This window comes from Aspergillus foveolatus, assembly GCF_047715535.1.
Source record: "Aspergillus foveolatus strain CBS 279.81 unplaced genomic scaffold BDW70scaffold_1, whole genome shotgun sequence".
NCBI lineage: Eukaryota > Fungi > Ascomycota > Eurotiomycetes > Eurotiales > Aspergillaceae > Aspergillus > Aspergillus foveolatus.
In genome coordinates, this window is record NW_027396065.1 from 1,214,141 (window position 1) to 1,228,968 (window position 14,828).

The 14,828-nt window shown below is 50.7% G+C and overlaps 5 protein-coding genes across 5 annotated transcripts; all 5 read right to left on the minus strand.

The window, feature by feature from the left end:
* Positions 1-890: 890 nt before the first annotated feature.
* On the minus strand, positions 891-3,774 carry BDW70DRAFT_5246 (putative anaphase-promoting complex component Cut20/Apc4). Its single transcript, XM_073744191.1, has 5 exons — positions 3,433-3,774; positions 3,034-3,367; positions 2,428-2,971; positions 1,415-2,372; positions 891-1,357 (listed from the first exon to the last, which is right to left on the minus strand). Exons 1-5 carry the CDS (start codon positions 3,686-3,688, stop codon positions 1,041-1,043), a joined length of 2,409 nt encoding a protein of 802 aa, XP_073601354.1. The 5' UTR covers positions 3,689-3,774; the 3' UTR covers positions 891-1,040.
* Positions 3,775-3,966: 192 nt separating this feature from the next.
* Positions 3,967-6,357, minus strand: BDW70DRAFT_5253 (uncharacterized protein). Its single transcript, XM_073744195.1, has 3 exons — positions 6,079-6,357; positions 5,817-6,027; positions 3,967-5,764 (listed from the first exon to the last, which is right to left on the minus strand). Exons 1-3 carry the CDS (start codon positions 6,108-6,110, stop codon positions 4,103-4,105), a joined length of 1,905 nt encoding a protein of 634 aa, XP_073601355.1. The 5' UTR covers positions 6,111-6,357; the 3' UTR covers positions 3,967-4,102.
* A 1,324-nt stretch (positions 6,358-7,681) lies between these two features.
* BDW70DRAFT_126199 (uncharacterized protein) lies at positions 7,682-8,944 on the minus strand. Its single transcript, XM_073735051.1, has one exon. The coding sequence runs from the start codon at positions 8,774-8,776 to the stop codon at positions 7,724-7,726; it is 1,053 nt and encodes a 350-aa protein (XP_073601356.1). The 5' UTR covers positions 8,777-8,944; the 3' UTR covers positions 7,682-7,723.
* Positions 8,945-9,347: 403 nt separating this feature from the next.
* Positions 9,348-11,404, minus strand: BDW70DRAFT_165627 (Zn(II)2Cys6 transcription factor). The gene is made up of 3 exons (XM_073741788.1): positions 10,555-11,404; positions 10,364-10,507; positions 9,348-10,316 (listed from the first exon to the last, which is right to left on the minus strand). The coding sequence occupies exons 1-3, from the start codon at positions 11,365-11,367 to the stop codon at positions 9,444-9,446; spliced, it is 1,830 nt and encodes a 609-aa protein (XP_073601357.1). The 5' UTR covers positions 11,368-11,404; the 3' UTR covers positions 9,348-9,443.
* Positions 11,405-12,447: 1,043 nt separating this feature from the next.
* Positions 12,448-14,378, minus strand: BDW70DRAFT_165629 (multicopper oxidase; the record flags this gene model as incomplete). Its single annotated transcript, XM_073741789.1, has 3 exons — positions 12,448-13,501; positions 13,565-14,039; positions 14,102-14,378. 3 exons carry the CDS (start codon positions 14,376-14,378, stop codon positions 12,448-12,450), a joined length of 1,806 nt encoding a protein of 601 aa, XP_073601358.1.
* Positions 14,379-14,828: the final 450 nt, after the last annotated feature.

The following is a 14,828-nucleotide window of genomic DNA, read 5'->3' on the forward strand; positions in this document are numbered from 1 at the left end:
ATAGCACAAGAGAGAAGCTCACGGCAAAAGAGAGTGTCGTAGGATAAGTCAGGTTGGTGTGAAATGGGAGGAGGTTGTTGGAGGATGGTAGGAGGGACGGTGCGGGAGAGGTTCCAAGTTGTTTTTGTGGAAATATGACGAGGAGCTGGGGACTAGACAACGGCATGCACCACTTTTGGGGGACCTGCCAACCGTACTGCACCAGTGGACACCGAACAACCCTAGTAACTGGTAGACCAGCAGAGTTTCCGGACTTCCTGGACTCTTTTGACTCGCAGTCAAAAGAAAAGACAAAAGCCTGGTTTATCCGATCTCGCTTTGGCTTCCCAAGGCTGAGATTGTAGGAGGATCAGCGAATAGCAACGCAAGCGATAAGCTCAAGATCAACCGAGCTGTTTCTTGACTATGGAAGACAGTCTGAAAGCTCATATACCGCGAAGAGTTTCCCGAATCAATATTGGAGAATCTCTGCAGCAAATTCCATCTGGGTTCACTCAACCTTTGATTGACACCTGATGACGGTTGGTCTAGGTACAGCTTCTGATTGGCTTGCCGACCACACTCTGTCACGTGAAATCAGGACACAGAATGTGAGATCGCATTCAGTATGTTGGAAGGGTGTTGTGAGTTTTAATGATATCTACCAACCACTGAATTCATTGATTATTGCCCCCAATAGGTATGCCATTCGAAGGATATTTAACAAGTTGAGCCACAGGTCCCGGTCTAAATTTCATACCTGTCTTATCTATTACAGCGTGATCACGAAGTAGATATATCCATCCGCTGCTGCCTGAGGCGGGAACGAGAGTCGGGAAGAGATGTTTTTCCATACAGCTCGCACGCTCGCTGCTTTGGCGAAATCTCCGATCTCTGTTTGCTTGTTGTGATTTTACCATATGAAGATCGATCCCACTTCTCAGACCGCGCCCTAGCAACACCCCACAAAAAGAATCCATTCGAGAGGAAAAAATTTCATTCCCATTGTAATTAATGAGATTGACAATTTTATCATGCAATAATAAGCTGCCATTGGTCCACTACTCATCACCTTCCTCGTCTTCGTCTCCCAATTCAGCGTCGAGATCCAGTACTTCATACCTAATCGCGCCGGCGTACAGCACACAAATCGCCCTTCGGCCCTGCCGTCCATTCACATCAATCCTAATTGGTCGAGCTTTGGGTGCGAACTGATGTTTGACTAGCTGGAGGGATGAGATATCAACGTCCGTCCTTTCCTTCATGGCATCGACGTTGTGAACGTCGTGATAATTGATTGTGAATTGGTAACCAGAGCCTGGTGGGCATACTTGTGGTGGTGGTTGGAATGGGAGTTGCAGGACGTAAGAGGTTCCAACTGCAGGCAGACTAGAGTTAGAAAGACTCGGGGTTACTTGATGTAGACACCACATACCGTTATTTGACCATAGGACCATCATGTTGTTGCCTTCTGCAAAATGTACCTGGCTAATAATGCCCTCGTGAAGATTGATTACTCCCACTCGAGCCTCTCGGGCGGAACTGACGCCGTTTTCCACGTCGAGGACCACTCGGTAAATGTGTAGTAGATGCTTTGACGTCGCTAATCTTGAAGCAACATATACAACACTCGATTGCTCTCCGCTTCCGACATCCTCGTAGCGCATCGTCGAATCGAAAACCGTCTTATCACATTCATGATGCAGCGTAAGCGGTGACCGATGCAGTATACCGCGTTTCTGGGTCACTGCAATCTGGCTGAAGACCTTTTCGAACTGCAGCCCAAGACGTTTGGTGAGGTTATTGAGCTTGGGGAGTTCAACCGATTCCGCATCAGCAGATTCTTTGCTCTGCTGGTTCAACAGTTTCTTGAACTTGTCATAGAACGATCTGGTTTCTCCGTCTGTAGGGGCCCAATTGTCCTCTGAAGGGCGAGGGGGTCTTGCGAAGCCCATCATGGGTAACTGCTGGATGTAGTTTCGTAGCGAGCTCTTGGTCAAGGCACCTCTGATGTACTTTAGGGTCAGTGGATATTCCACTAGATCAGTTTTCTCCATTAATTCTTCGAGTGTTTGTGACATGGGTTCTGCACTAAGCATCTCAATCTGGTGACGCAGCCAACGCGAAAATGCATGGAACTGGGTCAACTCTTCGTTCGCGGTGATGAGGATGTGATGGGCTAGAAGATGAAGACAGTCAAGCGTCTCGACGATGGCATTGAGGTCCGAGGTCTCTAGCCCAAGGACCTCGCTCAGCTTCTGGAACTTCGAAAGGCCGATTAGCCGGCTAAGTAGAACCTCGCATCGCTCCAAAGCCGGAAGGAGACACTCGTGTGTCAATCGCCTGATAATCTCGTAGCCACTCGCAACGGCTTTTTCCCATCTCTTGTGACCCTGCATCCTGTTAGCCTCCTACAGCGAGAATCCGAGGAAAGAGGCGTAAACATACTCGTTCCCCCACGATGACCGTTAGGAATTCCCTCAAAGGCTCAAAACAGTCACCAGTGACCACCAGATGATAAGCTGCCGTAACGAAATCGCAGTGACACTTTTCTTCCAAATCTTGATTCACACTGCGCATATACCTGGCCGGCAACTCCTGCGCATTCTTCCATTCCATCTCGATCTGCCTCTGTACCTGACAAATGTACCGGAGTAGGCTCTGAAGCTGCGTCGTCTTATGCGCAAGAAGCGAAAGGTACCGACCAGACCTCGTAATGAACCGCAGATCAAGCGTAAGAAGATGCAAATTATTCCCCGAGGATGCAACAAGCGCATGTGTTGAGCTCAGTGGGTGCGATGCATGCTGGAGAATAGCACATGGCTCAGGAGCTGTGAACCGCACGGAGCCGATTTCAAAGCAATCAAAGATTCGTAGGTGAACTGTGCCGTCCTCGAAGCCGACGAGTAGGACGTCTACTGCACCACTGGTATTCTTCTGAGAGGAATGAAAGATTGCATCAATTGACGCCCGAGAACTGAACACATCATCGCTATCAATTCAGTTAGCACAAGACGCTACCCTATGTGTAATCAGGAAAAAAAAAAAACTCACTCGCCCCCAGTAGAAGGCAGAGTACTCAGCCTCGGCAGCGAGCTCTCTATATCCAGCAATGCCAGCTCCCTCGGCAGATCAGCCTTGAGTAGAGCCGCAGTCTTGGACGGCTGCATATCCAACGACAGCAGATCTTCAACAGATAGTTGCCCCGCAGCCTCATATAGTTGCCGTTTCGCGGCCTCACTATCCGTAAAGTCCATGCCCCAGCCTAGGCAGGTGACTTTGGGGCTCCGCTCTCCACCATGTGCCTGGTAGTGATGGGCCGTTTTCCCGCTATACGCGCTGATGATACGGACGGTGGAATCCGCGCACGCGACGGCCAGGAAATGGCCTTCACAACCCAAAAAAGTGTCAACCTTCGCAAGGAATTCGAATCTTGTGCAAGGAGGAACGTACCGTCATTCTTCCACCTCACAGCCCGAATCTCTCCACTTCCGTCATCGTCATCCAAATACGGGTCCCCCTTGTAAGAGCCGCCGAATACCTTCTGACCATTTAGGCGGAAGACGCGTAGCTCTTCGTCATCAGTAACCACGGCAATCAGGTCCATCGAGGGACAGTATGTGATCATGTCCGTCTTGCATTTTGCCGGCAGCGACTTCTCCCCTACTGGTGTGAGTTGCGGCTGGATCGGGGAACCAGGTTCAGCCATTATGCAAGGTAGCAGTGTGCTCTATGCCATCATATAATACGAGACAATCTGTCGTCGCTGACGCGAAATCGCGAGTTTATTCTTCCTGGACCTGTTGTTGATTGTTGGAACGTGACTTGCACGGGTGGAAACTGGGATTCTTGGCGGTGGGTGTGTACTTCGTAGGCCAAACTGTTCTCTACGCTTCGGAATGAATCTAGAATCTTACTGTACATTTTTTTCTTTGTTGATCATTGTTGATTAGGAGATTGATTATAGTTTTGTCAAAATTTTACCATGTTTAACTCGTTCTATCATTGAAGAATACGGTGCGCTAAACTTACAAACATATTAAAAATCCCGCTCTAATGCCACGCTATACCTATCAACGCTATTAAGTTTACAATGCTGACCAAAAATAAAAATACCTCAGTGCTAATCTTCAGTAAGATCCGGCGCAGACCCAGATTGAATCATGTTTTTCAAGTAGCTCAATTCATCGATCATCTCCTTCATCGTAGCAGACTGGGACAAGAGCACGCTGTAACGGCTGGGATCATTCGTAGGGGTTATATTCCTGTCAGGACTCGCATCCTGGACGCCCTCAGGAAACTGAAGTGTCGTCGCCGGGGGGCTCGTTAAGCCAAGGCCTTTCAACTCCATGGCTCCAAAAAACGCCGCATGGCGCTTGGGATTACTCTCGAGAAGTTCCTCGTCTTCCTCGTCCATACAAAGCCCCGGGATGTTGAGCTCTGATGGAGATAAAGCGATTGTAAGGCGCGGGACAGGGAGCTCCATTCGTGGAGAGTCCTCAAGGTGAGCGGGAGATTTCGAGCCCACGGTCAGGTGTGGGGTATTCGGGTCGCTGGGGGCATTGTCCGTGGAGGCGTCGGACAGCTCTGAGAGCCCAATTGCTGGGACATTTGGTGACCCCTCTTTCTCGTTGAACGTCAAGCACGACGTTACAGACTCCGGCGAAACCATATCAGTATCAGTGCTCCATTCGGAGAAACGGCTTTTTTCGCATGGGCCGTCGCCATCTACAGACTCAGGCTCGGTGAAATTAGAGAAATGGCTAGCCAGAGCCTCCATGTCCAATGCCCTCTCTTTTTCGTCGAGATCACGAAGTGCCTCATCCATAACCGAGGAAGGAGAGTTTGGCAGCGTGGGAAGCCTCTTATTCATGACGGCCACTGGGGTAGGTGTCATGGATTCTTTATGAGACGGCAAGTCGTCAGATGGGCGTCGAAGCATAGAAGGCGTGGAAGGAGTAGAAAGTGGCCTTCTCATGAAAGGCGAACGCATGGAGTGGTCGCTGGCATTGACGGTAGCAACCCACGGCTGCCTCGGTCGCAAAGTCAGAGGGATTCTTGGTGTGGAGTCATGCGGGGATTTCGTGTTTAGTGCACGTCGTTCTTGAATAGATAGAGACCCTGAGCCATGGGTTCCTGCGGATATAGGACGTCGGAACGGAAGGCCGTCCTCACCGTGGCGCTCAGGTAAATTGCCCATAGAAGGAGATCGCATGTAGCTGTCATTTGACTGACTTCTAACATGATAGCGGTCATCGATTGGGGGACGGAGGTGCGCGTGAACTCTGGCTTGACGTTCGAAGCCTCCATATTGATCATCTGTTGGTGAAAAACTCGACGTAGAGGTATTCCATTGGCGAAAGGCGGCGCGTAGGCCCTTTGATCTCGGTGGAGACACAGAGCGAGAAGCCTTCACTTCATCACGAGGATGCTTGACTTTCTGCGTGCTATGACCGGGTTGAGCCGCACCTCCACTTGTGCTCGCGCCCAGAGGAGAGGTACTAAAAGGCCAGTTCGGGGAGTGTGTCTGTAGAAGTGGTGGGGAGGTGCGGAGGCGAAGCTTGGGCTTTGGAGGCTCTCGAGGATTCATATATTTGTCCTCAGGATTCATAGTTTGCATTGTCCTCTGAGCGCTCGGGCTCCTCGCTCGTGTGCGGTTGAGATGTGTATCGGGGAGAATGATGGGAACCTGGAGGACATTAACCGGCTGGCCCGGTAAGAACGGACAGTGCGTCGTCATCGGTTCGGCCTCGTTATAGTATTCGACATCGTCATCAAGAAGATACTAACAATATTATTAGATCATTGCACTTAGTAGAGATTTCTGGAGTACTCACATAGTACCAATAGGTAGCCCCCATCTTCAGGCCACCGGAGCGCGCCGAAACGGTGTTGTTTACCAATCCGTCGCAAGTTATGTTTGTGAATGTATGACATCCGCGCCAATGACCAGCACCGACGCGCTTATCCCTTTCCATTACATATGGTTTCGAGAAATTATCCCAGGAGCCCAGCAATGTGACCGAGCGGACGTTTGGGCTCGTGCAGCTATGTCAAGGGTTAGCAACATTGCAATCCAACAAGTCTGGACACACTTACAGCAAGAACGTCATCAATGTGGTAGAAGTCATGGCCGGTGAATCTATAATTAAGAAATAGAATGCCGAAGTAGTGATCCCGTATCAAAGTCTCAAGAGAGCGCAATTGTATTGCGAATGAAAGAGCGAGTGCACGCAACCGCAATCAAAAGCGCAATGTCAACCCAACTCAAAAGGAGTGTTGTCTTTCCAGGACCAGCCCGGAAGGAGAAGTGAATGAAAGCGACAAGAAAAGAGAAGGAAAAGAACGCCTCGACGGCTAGAAAATCAGCCTTGTCAAAGGAGCGAGTTCCGAGAGACTGGAAAGAAGGCTGTTAAAAGACACTCAGCTCTCAGACGCGCGCAAGAGACAGATATAGGCCTGCGACACAGCACCTGCGCACCGTTCCAGACCAAAATAACAACAAACACCAACGCTAACGAAACGGGCCAGAACGATCCGAGACTGAGGATCGCGGCGGGAGTTCTGAACGTCAATGCCTCAGTAGCCGCGCTGACGCAGGGGTTTGAAATTGGAGAACCCTGATATTAGGTCGAGAGAGCTGAGAGCCAATGGTGAGGCCGCGAAGGCTGTCTGCAAGCGCCGACGCTGCAGATAAGGCACAGGGAGAGAGCAGGCGATTGGAGGATGACGATAGGTGTCAGCGTCTGATGCAGGGGCCGAAGAAAGGAAGGTCTCGAAACAGTTGACAGTCGAGAGTCGATACGCAAGGCGTTCATACGTGGCAGCGCCGGGAGTTGAGCGACGAGGTCGAGTTATAACTGTTGATCAGCGATCGGACTTGGCGGAGGAAAATCAGAGAGGATCGATCATCGGCAACGAACAGCGACCGAAAGACAGTGGGCCGGGGAATTGGGTCATCATTCGTCAGGGGGAGACCAGAAGCTGGTCTCAATTGAGAGACTCGATTCGATCCATCTGATCTTCGCAGCGTGGTTGTCGGGAACCAAGCTGAAGCAGAAGCTAGCCAAATAGCGAGATCGCTGCCGCTGCACATGGTTTGGCCAAAACTGGACCCAAAGGGGTGTGGTCGGGTGAACTAGCAGGGCGCTTACAGACTTCATAGTGGGGAGTGGATATCACAATAAAATATCCCTCTGATCCTTGCGTCGTCCTGTCCATGACTATGCGACGTTTCCAGGGTGAACTAGAGATAGAATAGGGCTCTCCTTTCCCCAGGATGGGCCGTATCTGCAGCTGTTCATCAAACAAACCAGACTGAGCAGCTGAGACTGACGAACGACGCTCGGACTGGCCGAAGATCGTTCCTCCCCACAGACAAGGAGAATTTTCGAAACTGCCAATGATGTTCACCAGGATCCGGTGCTAAATTAATCGGCTAATTCTTGGTCCAGTGAGATCATAATATTGGGAGTATACCAAGAAACTAGACTAGTTGGATTTATTGTTTCAGGTGTCATCTTGTTTGAGGATCAGTGTCAGGGACGTCGAGCTAAAGTATGCCTTCTCCTTTGTCTGCCGTATGTTTCAGGCAGCCAGCGCCTACTGTGGCAAAGGATCCTCAAGCCGGGAATCAAATGCAAAGAACCTCCTGATGCCGCCATCAAATAAACGATTCAGACCGCCGCCTAAACACACCGAATTTAACGGGAGCGTAGGTAGGCTAAAAATCCAAGAAACCAAATCAATGTGATGCCTCCCTGTTGTCGTACTTCTTGTTCACCGCGCCCAATACACACTTGAGAATTCCGTCCGCATTCAGCACGGTGCCTCTACCCCCCTTCCACGGCACCGTATCGACAATGTCCCTCATGCCCTCGTAACTACGCCTTCTGACAAGCTCATCGTCCAAGGCCTGCAAGTACTCCTTCGCCTGCTGATCGTCGCCGACCTGGAAGAACTGAATACCCACCTGCCACGGCACAGCCTGTATACTAGGGTCATCCAGCTGCCGCGCAGCACGAATAATCACGCTCTCCGCATCATCGGTAAACGCGCCGTCGGTGATGACAATGATGTTAAGCGGCTTAAGCTCCGACTCACGGCCCTGAGAGGCAAGCCGCTTGAGATCACGCAGGTAAGGTGTGAGGATCTGATGCAGGCGCGTTCCGACGGGCGTTGCGCCGCTGGGGGAGACGGATTTGAAGGTTTCGCGGACACCGGGGGCGTCGGTGACGTTTTTATAACCGCCTGCAGGATAGCCTTCGAAACCAGAGCGCGAGTGGTTGCGGTGGTTGAGGAAGTAGATGTCTATGCCATCGGCATCATAATGTGTACAGATCGGTGCGATGGCGGCGATGGCGTCTTCGGCTTCTCGCCAGCGTTTGCCATGCATGCTGGTACTGTCATCGACGAGAAAGACCGTGTCGAAGGCGCTGAGAAAGGAGTGTGCGGTGTCGGAAGTGGCGCCCGTTGGGCTCGAGCTGTTTGCTGCTGGTGCCGGAGGTGTTATGCTAGAGTAAGGTGGTGGTGACCAGACGTCGACGCCAGAGTCTCGAGTTGGCTGGTCATGGTTCAGGGCCAGATAGGGCTGCATGGGCTGCACGTAAGAGTGCCGGGGTCTGGAGCCGACAGACTTGCGCTGTGCAGGGACCGTGTGCTGGTGATCTTGAGCAGAGTGGCAATTGCCCATGGTTGTGTTGGAGCTCTGGTATGTTGTTTGCGAGCGGTTGTTAGATGGAGAGTGGCCAGATAAGAGGATGAAAGATGAAGAGAAGAGTCTTCGCAGTAGAGACATTGAGGGAGTAAAGAAAATACGTAAGGTGGTTGTGCAATGGACCGTCTCTTGACTCACACTGCACTCTGGTTCCGGTCACTTGAAGTTTACTATACTCCTGCCTTAGGCTACCATTCTTACTCTGTGCACCAGCTTACTCCGTATATATACCCAAGCCTAACAGTACTCGAAGGCAAGGCGCTCGCAAGGCATTATCTGGCGCTTTCTGTTGAATGCGAAAGACTGGTTCACTTGATGCAAGGCCAAGACCTATGCCAATAGATCCATAATAATGGAGTCAGAATCTCTTTGCCAAACTCTATGAAGGTGTGATTAAGGCTGTGAGAGTGAATATGGTTTAGTTCCATACTTGGTCGTACGAGGCTGAATTGGGGCGGAGTCTCGGAACTGCGGCATGCCCTGCAAGAGTCAGCCTTAACGTTCTGTACTCTGCATATGATATAGAAACATGAGAATCGTTTGTGTCACAAGGATTCAACCTTGAAACTGAATGCATTTGACCTATGCAGTATACCAACTCCGAAAATATGTATATTCATCCATCATTCATATATGTACGCCCCAGCCCGACGCTAAATCCCGTGACATAACTCCATACACAGCCCCCGGCCCCCATATTCCAATCCAGGGTATATTCGAATGTAAACTTGATATGCTATGTAGCTGATTAAACGTTCCACGTCGGGATCAATACCTGATTGAAGGCGCTCGCGTCGCCCCCTGTCGGGAAAATGACTCCAGATTCTGTCTCCTCCAGCCCCTCAAACACCCCTGCCTCTGTTTCTAGAACATCGACGAGAGCCAAAGCTTGGTCAATGCCAATGCTTTGCCCGATGAGCCGCAGACAGTCCCGGGTCCACTTGCGAAGTGGATGATCGATCGGTTCTGAGCCCCCAGCGAGCGTCAACGGCCATAGGAGGAGCATTCCACCGACATAGCAATAATTCGTGGGGACGGTGAACTCGGATGCGGTGGAGCCCTCTACACCGAGGTGGTACGCAGCACTGGCGCAAATGTCACTTGCTAATTCACGCGTAACATTGCGGATCCGGGCGCAATGACTCTGTAGCTCCTTGGACATAGCCATTGTCGGAGAGGAGGCCGAAAGCCGGCGAAAACAACTCAGGATGATTTCGCAGACAATAATCCGTGCACACCTATATTGATTCCACGTATGACAAATCCAGAGATCGCGGTACACGTGGTATTGATTGTTGTAAGGAAAAGGTTTATTGCCAAACATCCTAACCCATTCATCAAGTGAAGAACACTCATATGTTGTGTATAAGAAATCAGGTGGGCCAGCCGCGACCCAAGCCAGCAATTCTGCTTCTATAGCGTACGCGGCGGACAACGTTTCATTTGGGTCTGTCATGGTCTTTGTTCGGATAAGGTCTGCTCGCAGGTTCGAGAGTTTCCCGGCTATGACTATTAGTCGATCGCAGTAGGCGTCTATTTGTGGTCGTAAGTACATCGCAATCTTGCTGCATTCCAGGAGGTCCTTTGGCACATGTATCCCTCTTTGGAGACAGCTGATGATCTTCTCACTGTTAGCCTAGCACTCTTTATAGACTTTGGGTAACATACGATCTGAAATCTCAACTGAACAAAGAGCTTGAGGCCTTCCTCGCTCTGAAGGTGTTCCGGTCCTCGTAACTGGAGTAACCCGGTTGCTCCTATTATATGCATCGTCCACTTTTCGATACTCTTTATAGAACGGCTAGTGATCACCTGAGTCATGTTAGCACAGACAGTCATGAGTGGATGACAAGTCATACTTCGTAAATAGCCATCAACAAAACTGCTGATAAGGTTGCATTAGCTCTTGATTCCTTGTCGTTGGCCATTGCCCGCAGAAGCAGCGTGGTTGCAAGTTCATATTTCTCCGCAGCAACCCTATCCAAGTCTGGCGTTCGCCGCACACGTGCAATCATGGCCGTCCCCACAGAGACAAGCGCAGCCATCTGCGCCTGTTCGCTCAAAGTAGCACTGGGATGACCGGGTGACTTGAGCTCGAAATTCACCATAAACATCTCTCCAGGCCACACATTATGCCAGAGGAAGTAGCTGACGGCTTCATTTACCGTCAGCTGCCAAGACGGCTGTGCATTCCAGGGCTCGTGCGCGAGTTGCTGGATTTGAAGTTGTTCCTCATTGATGAGTTTCACCTCTTCAATATCATTGAAGTCGATGATGTCACTCGCAGTATACACCGACGGTGCCGACGGTGACGACTGTGTCGGCGTACCCGCCTTTCCGACAAATAAGGACTCATCCGGACTGAGGCTGCTGTTGCTGTGTGACTCTGACACGCCGCCGGGGGATTTCTTGTTGGACGCGGCCACGGCATATTCCTTCTTCTTCGAGGCGCCTGTCATTTTCTTTGTCCGCCTCCCTGACGTGCCACCCCTTGCCTTGCGTACAACCTGTTGACTTTCATCGCGAAACATAAGTGACAACTCATCTCGGTAGCCAGGACAGGCCCGGTTTCCCTTAGCGCACTGCGTGCAGCTAGGTCGGCCTTGATCGCACCGGATCTTGCGAGATCGGCATTCGCCACAACCTTTACTCGGTTTACCGCAGAAGACCATCTTGAACTGATCCGGTTCGGCGGGGCCTTGCGCGAGCGCCGCCGCGTGAGAAGTAAATTTTTATTTTGTAGCTTGAATGCGAATAACACGGCGGCAGGGACAGTAGAGGAAAGAAGCAGGAAAGGGTAAGCAGTGCGAACGCGGCCCCCGGAAATCAGGTAGCTGTCAACTAGTGCGGGGATAGCGCGGACTGCGTTCACATCCGAGGTTGAGAACTCGAGCCTTCTTTCGATATCCAGCCTAATCGCCTGGATTATTTCTGTGTAGTACTGATGCGTCTTACTGCTGACTCGTGCGCTGTAACCTCGTTGAGTTACCCCGCCTCAATCGCGGTAACCCCAGATTCAGGAGGTGTCCGAGACTCTGGGTCAGGTCAGGGGTATCAAAGCACGGGGCCACGCCGCCACGGGCAATAGTCCGGCAATATTTTCCACCGCCTATATCACCGCTGTATAGTCAAGCGGAGAAGATCTACACTTAGCGCTATCCAGTCTGTATCCATACCCAGGTCAACCATTCTTGGTCGAGGTCTCCCCGCTCTACGTACAGAATACTCCATCCTCCTAATAAGCCGGAGTTTCGCGTTCATTTCTATTGAAGAAAACTTGGCGCTGCAGTAGACGAGAGGGACTCTTGCAATGATGCCCCTTTTCCGCGGTTCAAGTTGACTTGAACTGTCCGCTCTGGCTCGAGTCCTTCTTTCGACTGAAAGTAGCTAAAAGGGGAGAATACCATTAGAAGACACGCCCATGGAGGACTCTACAAATATAGGTTGTAGTGGAGAAAGATTCGCGACGGTGCAACCTGGTACAAACAGGCTATCGACAAGCTTGTAGATCAGGCATTATCTAGGTTGGTTTTAGAACAATAGGAATCTTAAGGAGCAAAACCTATCAGGTGGAAAAGTGAAAGAGCAGTGTTTGACTCAATGGTAGAATAATTATAAATATATTGCTAATTACTAGAATGTACAACAAATTGACCAAATCCGCTTTATACAGCTGTGATACTTGTTACTCAGCGAGGTGTGATACCTCGGCTTCAGTAACGAGCATCCTCCTGTTCGGATACTTCCTCAGATCACGCAAGCTGATATTCCTCCGGAATTTCAGGCCATTTATCAATTCCGTCTAGCAGAGCCAACGCCATACCTCCGCTTTGGTGAACTTGAATGTGGCAATGCAACAGGAACGGGCCAGGGTTGACGACATGGTACCTAAGGGCCAACCATGTCGGACCAGTAGCAGCAGGAAGAGTGGCGAAGGTATCTCGAATCTGGGGTGTTTCGAAGTTAAAGCTCTCAGGCATATGCTTTGCTGCTTCGGCCACGGAGGTGTAGTTCCATTTTCCATTGCCTCCGCCGAGAACGTAAAATTTATTAGAGTGTTTGTGGATAGGGTGAGGGGGCTGGATGGCGTTCGCAACGTCAAAGACCACGTCGACCCATGTGCCATTCTTAGTGGCAGCAGTGAAGTTCCTGGGTCCTGTTTGGGGGTAGAACAGGAGCGGTGATTCTTCTTCTAACTGTAGAGGAAAGCTTGAGTCTCCCATAGTCCAGGCGTACGAAGCATTGTAGCGCTCGAGCGTCAAGGTAAGTGTTTGAGCGACATCTACTTGACTCACGTCTTGGGCTGTGAACGGGATAATCATAGATTCGTCCAACAGGGTGTGATTTGATGTAGGTGTACCAACGAGGTCTATAGATGGAGTTGATGGGTGTTGTTGAATTGGGCCATATCCGTTATGGTAGGTCATCAGCGCATTGCCATGCAATATTTGGTTGAGACCCGTGTTTGCCACGCGAATTGTGTAGTCCCCTCTTGGCTTGTCGAGCTTCACTAGCACTGAATACCTAGCTCCGTTGGTTATGGTGATTCCGTCGGCTTCGATGGGGTTGATGTAACTTCCGTCGATAGCATAGACATACATGGGATGCTCATCAATTGAAAAGGTGATCGTCGATACGAACGCCGCACTAATCAGATCGAAGCTGGCGTATCCATTGGTAGCGTCCGGGTAGAACCGTTCTGTTAGGCCATGGCTTGGGATACAATCAGAAAATACCGTCGGAGGAATGGCGCTGAGGTTGTGTGACCAAGGACCCTGCGCCAAAAGGTTGTCTGGCGGAAGACATCTGCGAAAGTATCAGCCGCGACTGAAGCTAGCTATCATATATTCTTTCGCACGTTGACCATACCCTATGTCAGTCAAGCTCTGATTTCCCAAAACACCCCTCTGCGCAACGGAGGTGTATTCATCAATGGTCTGCTGTCCTAGGCAGGTCACGGACCCCTTGCCGTTCACCAGCAAAGCATTTGCACACAGCGCATCACGCCCCATGGCCTTTTCAGCATCCCAGATTTCCGCTGAGGTGAGTCTGCGCATATCCGACAGCATAATAGCGATAGATTCGCTCTCAGCCTTTCTCATAGACTGAATCTCCTGTTCATTCTCAGATATCAAAGCAAATGGTCTTTCAATCGAATCGTCAGCCAGAATATGAATCGCTCCGTAAAGTCCATCTTCCTGCTGACCCCGGCTGTGAGCGTGGTAAAAGTAGCTTCCATAGTTCGTTGCTCGCCATTTATAAAGGAACGATTCACCGGGAGGAATGGGCCGCTGCGAAAGGCCGGGAACACCGTCGGACCAGGGGGTACCCTGCTGCTCAATGCCTGGTACACTGTGTCAGTTCCCTAACGATTCTTTAAAATGGATTGTACACAGGAGAGGTTACCATGAAAGTGAACAGTAGTGGGGAAAGGCATCTCATTGTTGACCAAGAATTCGACATCATCCCCCTGCTTCAATCTCAACGCCGGCGCTGGGAACTGGCCGTTAGCCAGGATCATCTTTCGGGGAATCCCAGCAGGCTGATAATCGCTCCATGTTAAATTGACTTGGAAAGAAACCGTTTGCCCTGTTGTTTTCACATTTGCACCGTAGGCATAGGCAGAGAATATTATGGTGAGCAGGAGGGCCTGCAACACCAAGCGACGGCGTAGAAAACCCATGAAGATGACGCGACCGAGAGCCAACCTGATCACCTCGAAAGTTAGATCGTGCGCGAATGGGCGATACCTTTGAATATATAAGCCCTTCTCCACGGTGAACGCTAGGCATATAAATGACGCCTTGCCGCTCTTTGCTCCGAACTTGGAATTCCTCCAGCCGAGCAGGACAGCTGCGCTGGCATGTAAGACCCCATGGGTTCCTTCTGATTTGATTTGAGGAGCCCATCATAGCTCCAGTCCAGACACCGCAAAGATAGAGCCGATTTATTGAATGCAGAAGTATGGCCTGTCGATCGATTCCAGGCGCCCATAAACTAGCGGAGTCTCCGCCCTCAGCCTTGGGCCTGATGAACCGGCGGATTCAACAGATTTCCAGTTAATTGGTACAGCAAGTCGACACTTACCAATGGACTCATGAACCAGAGAGCGAGGCTATTTGATATGCGGCCG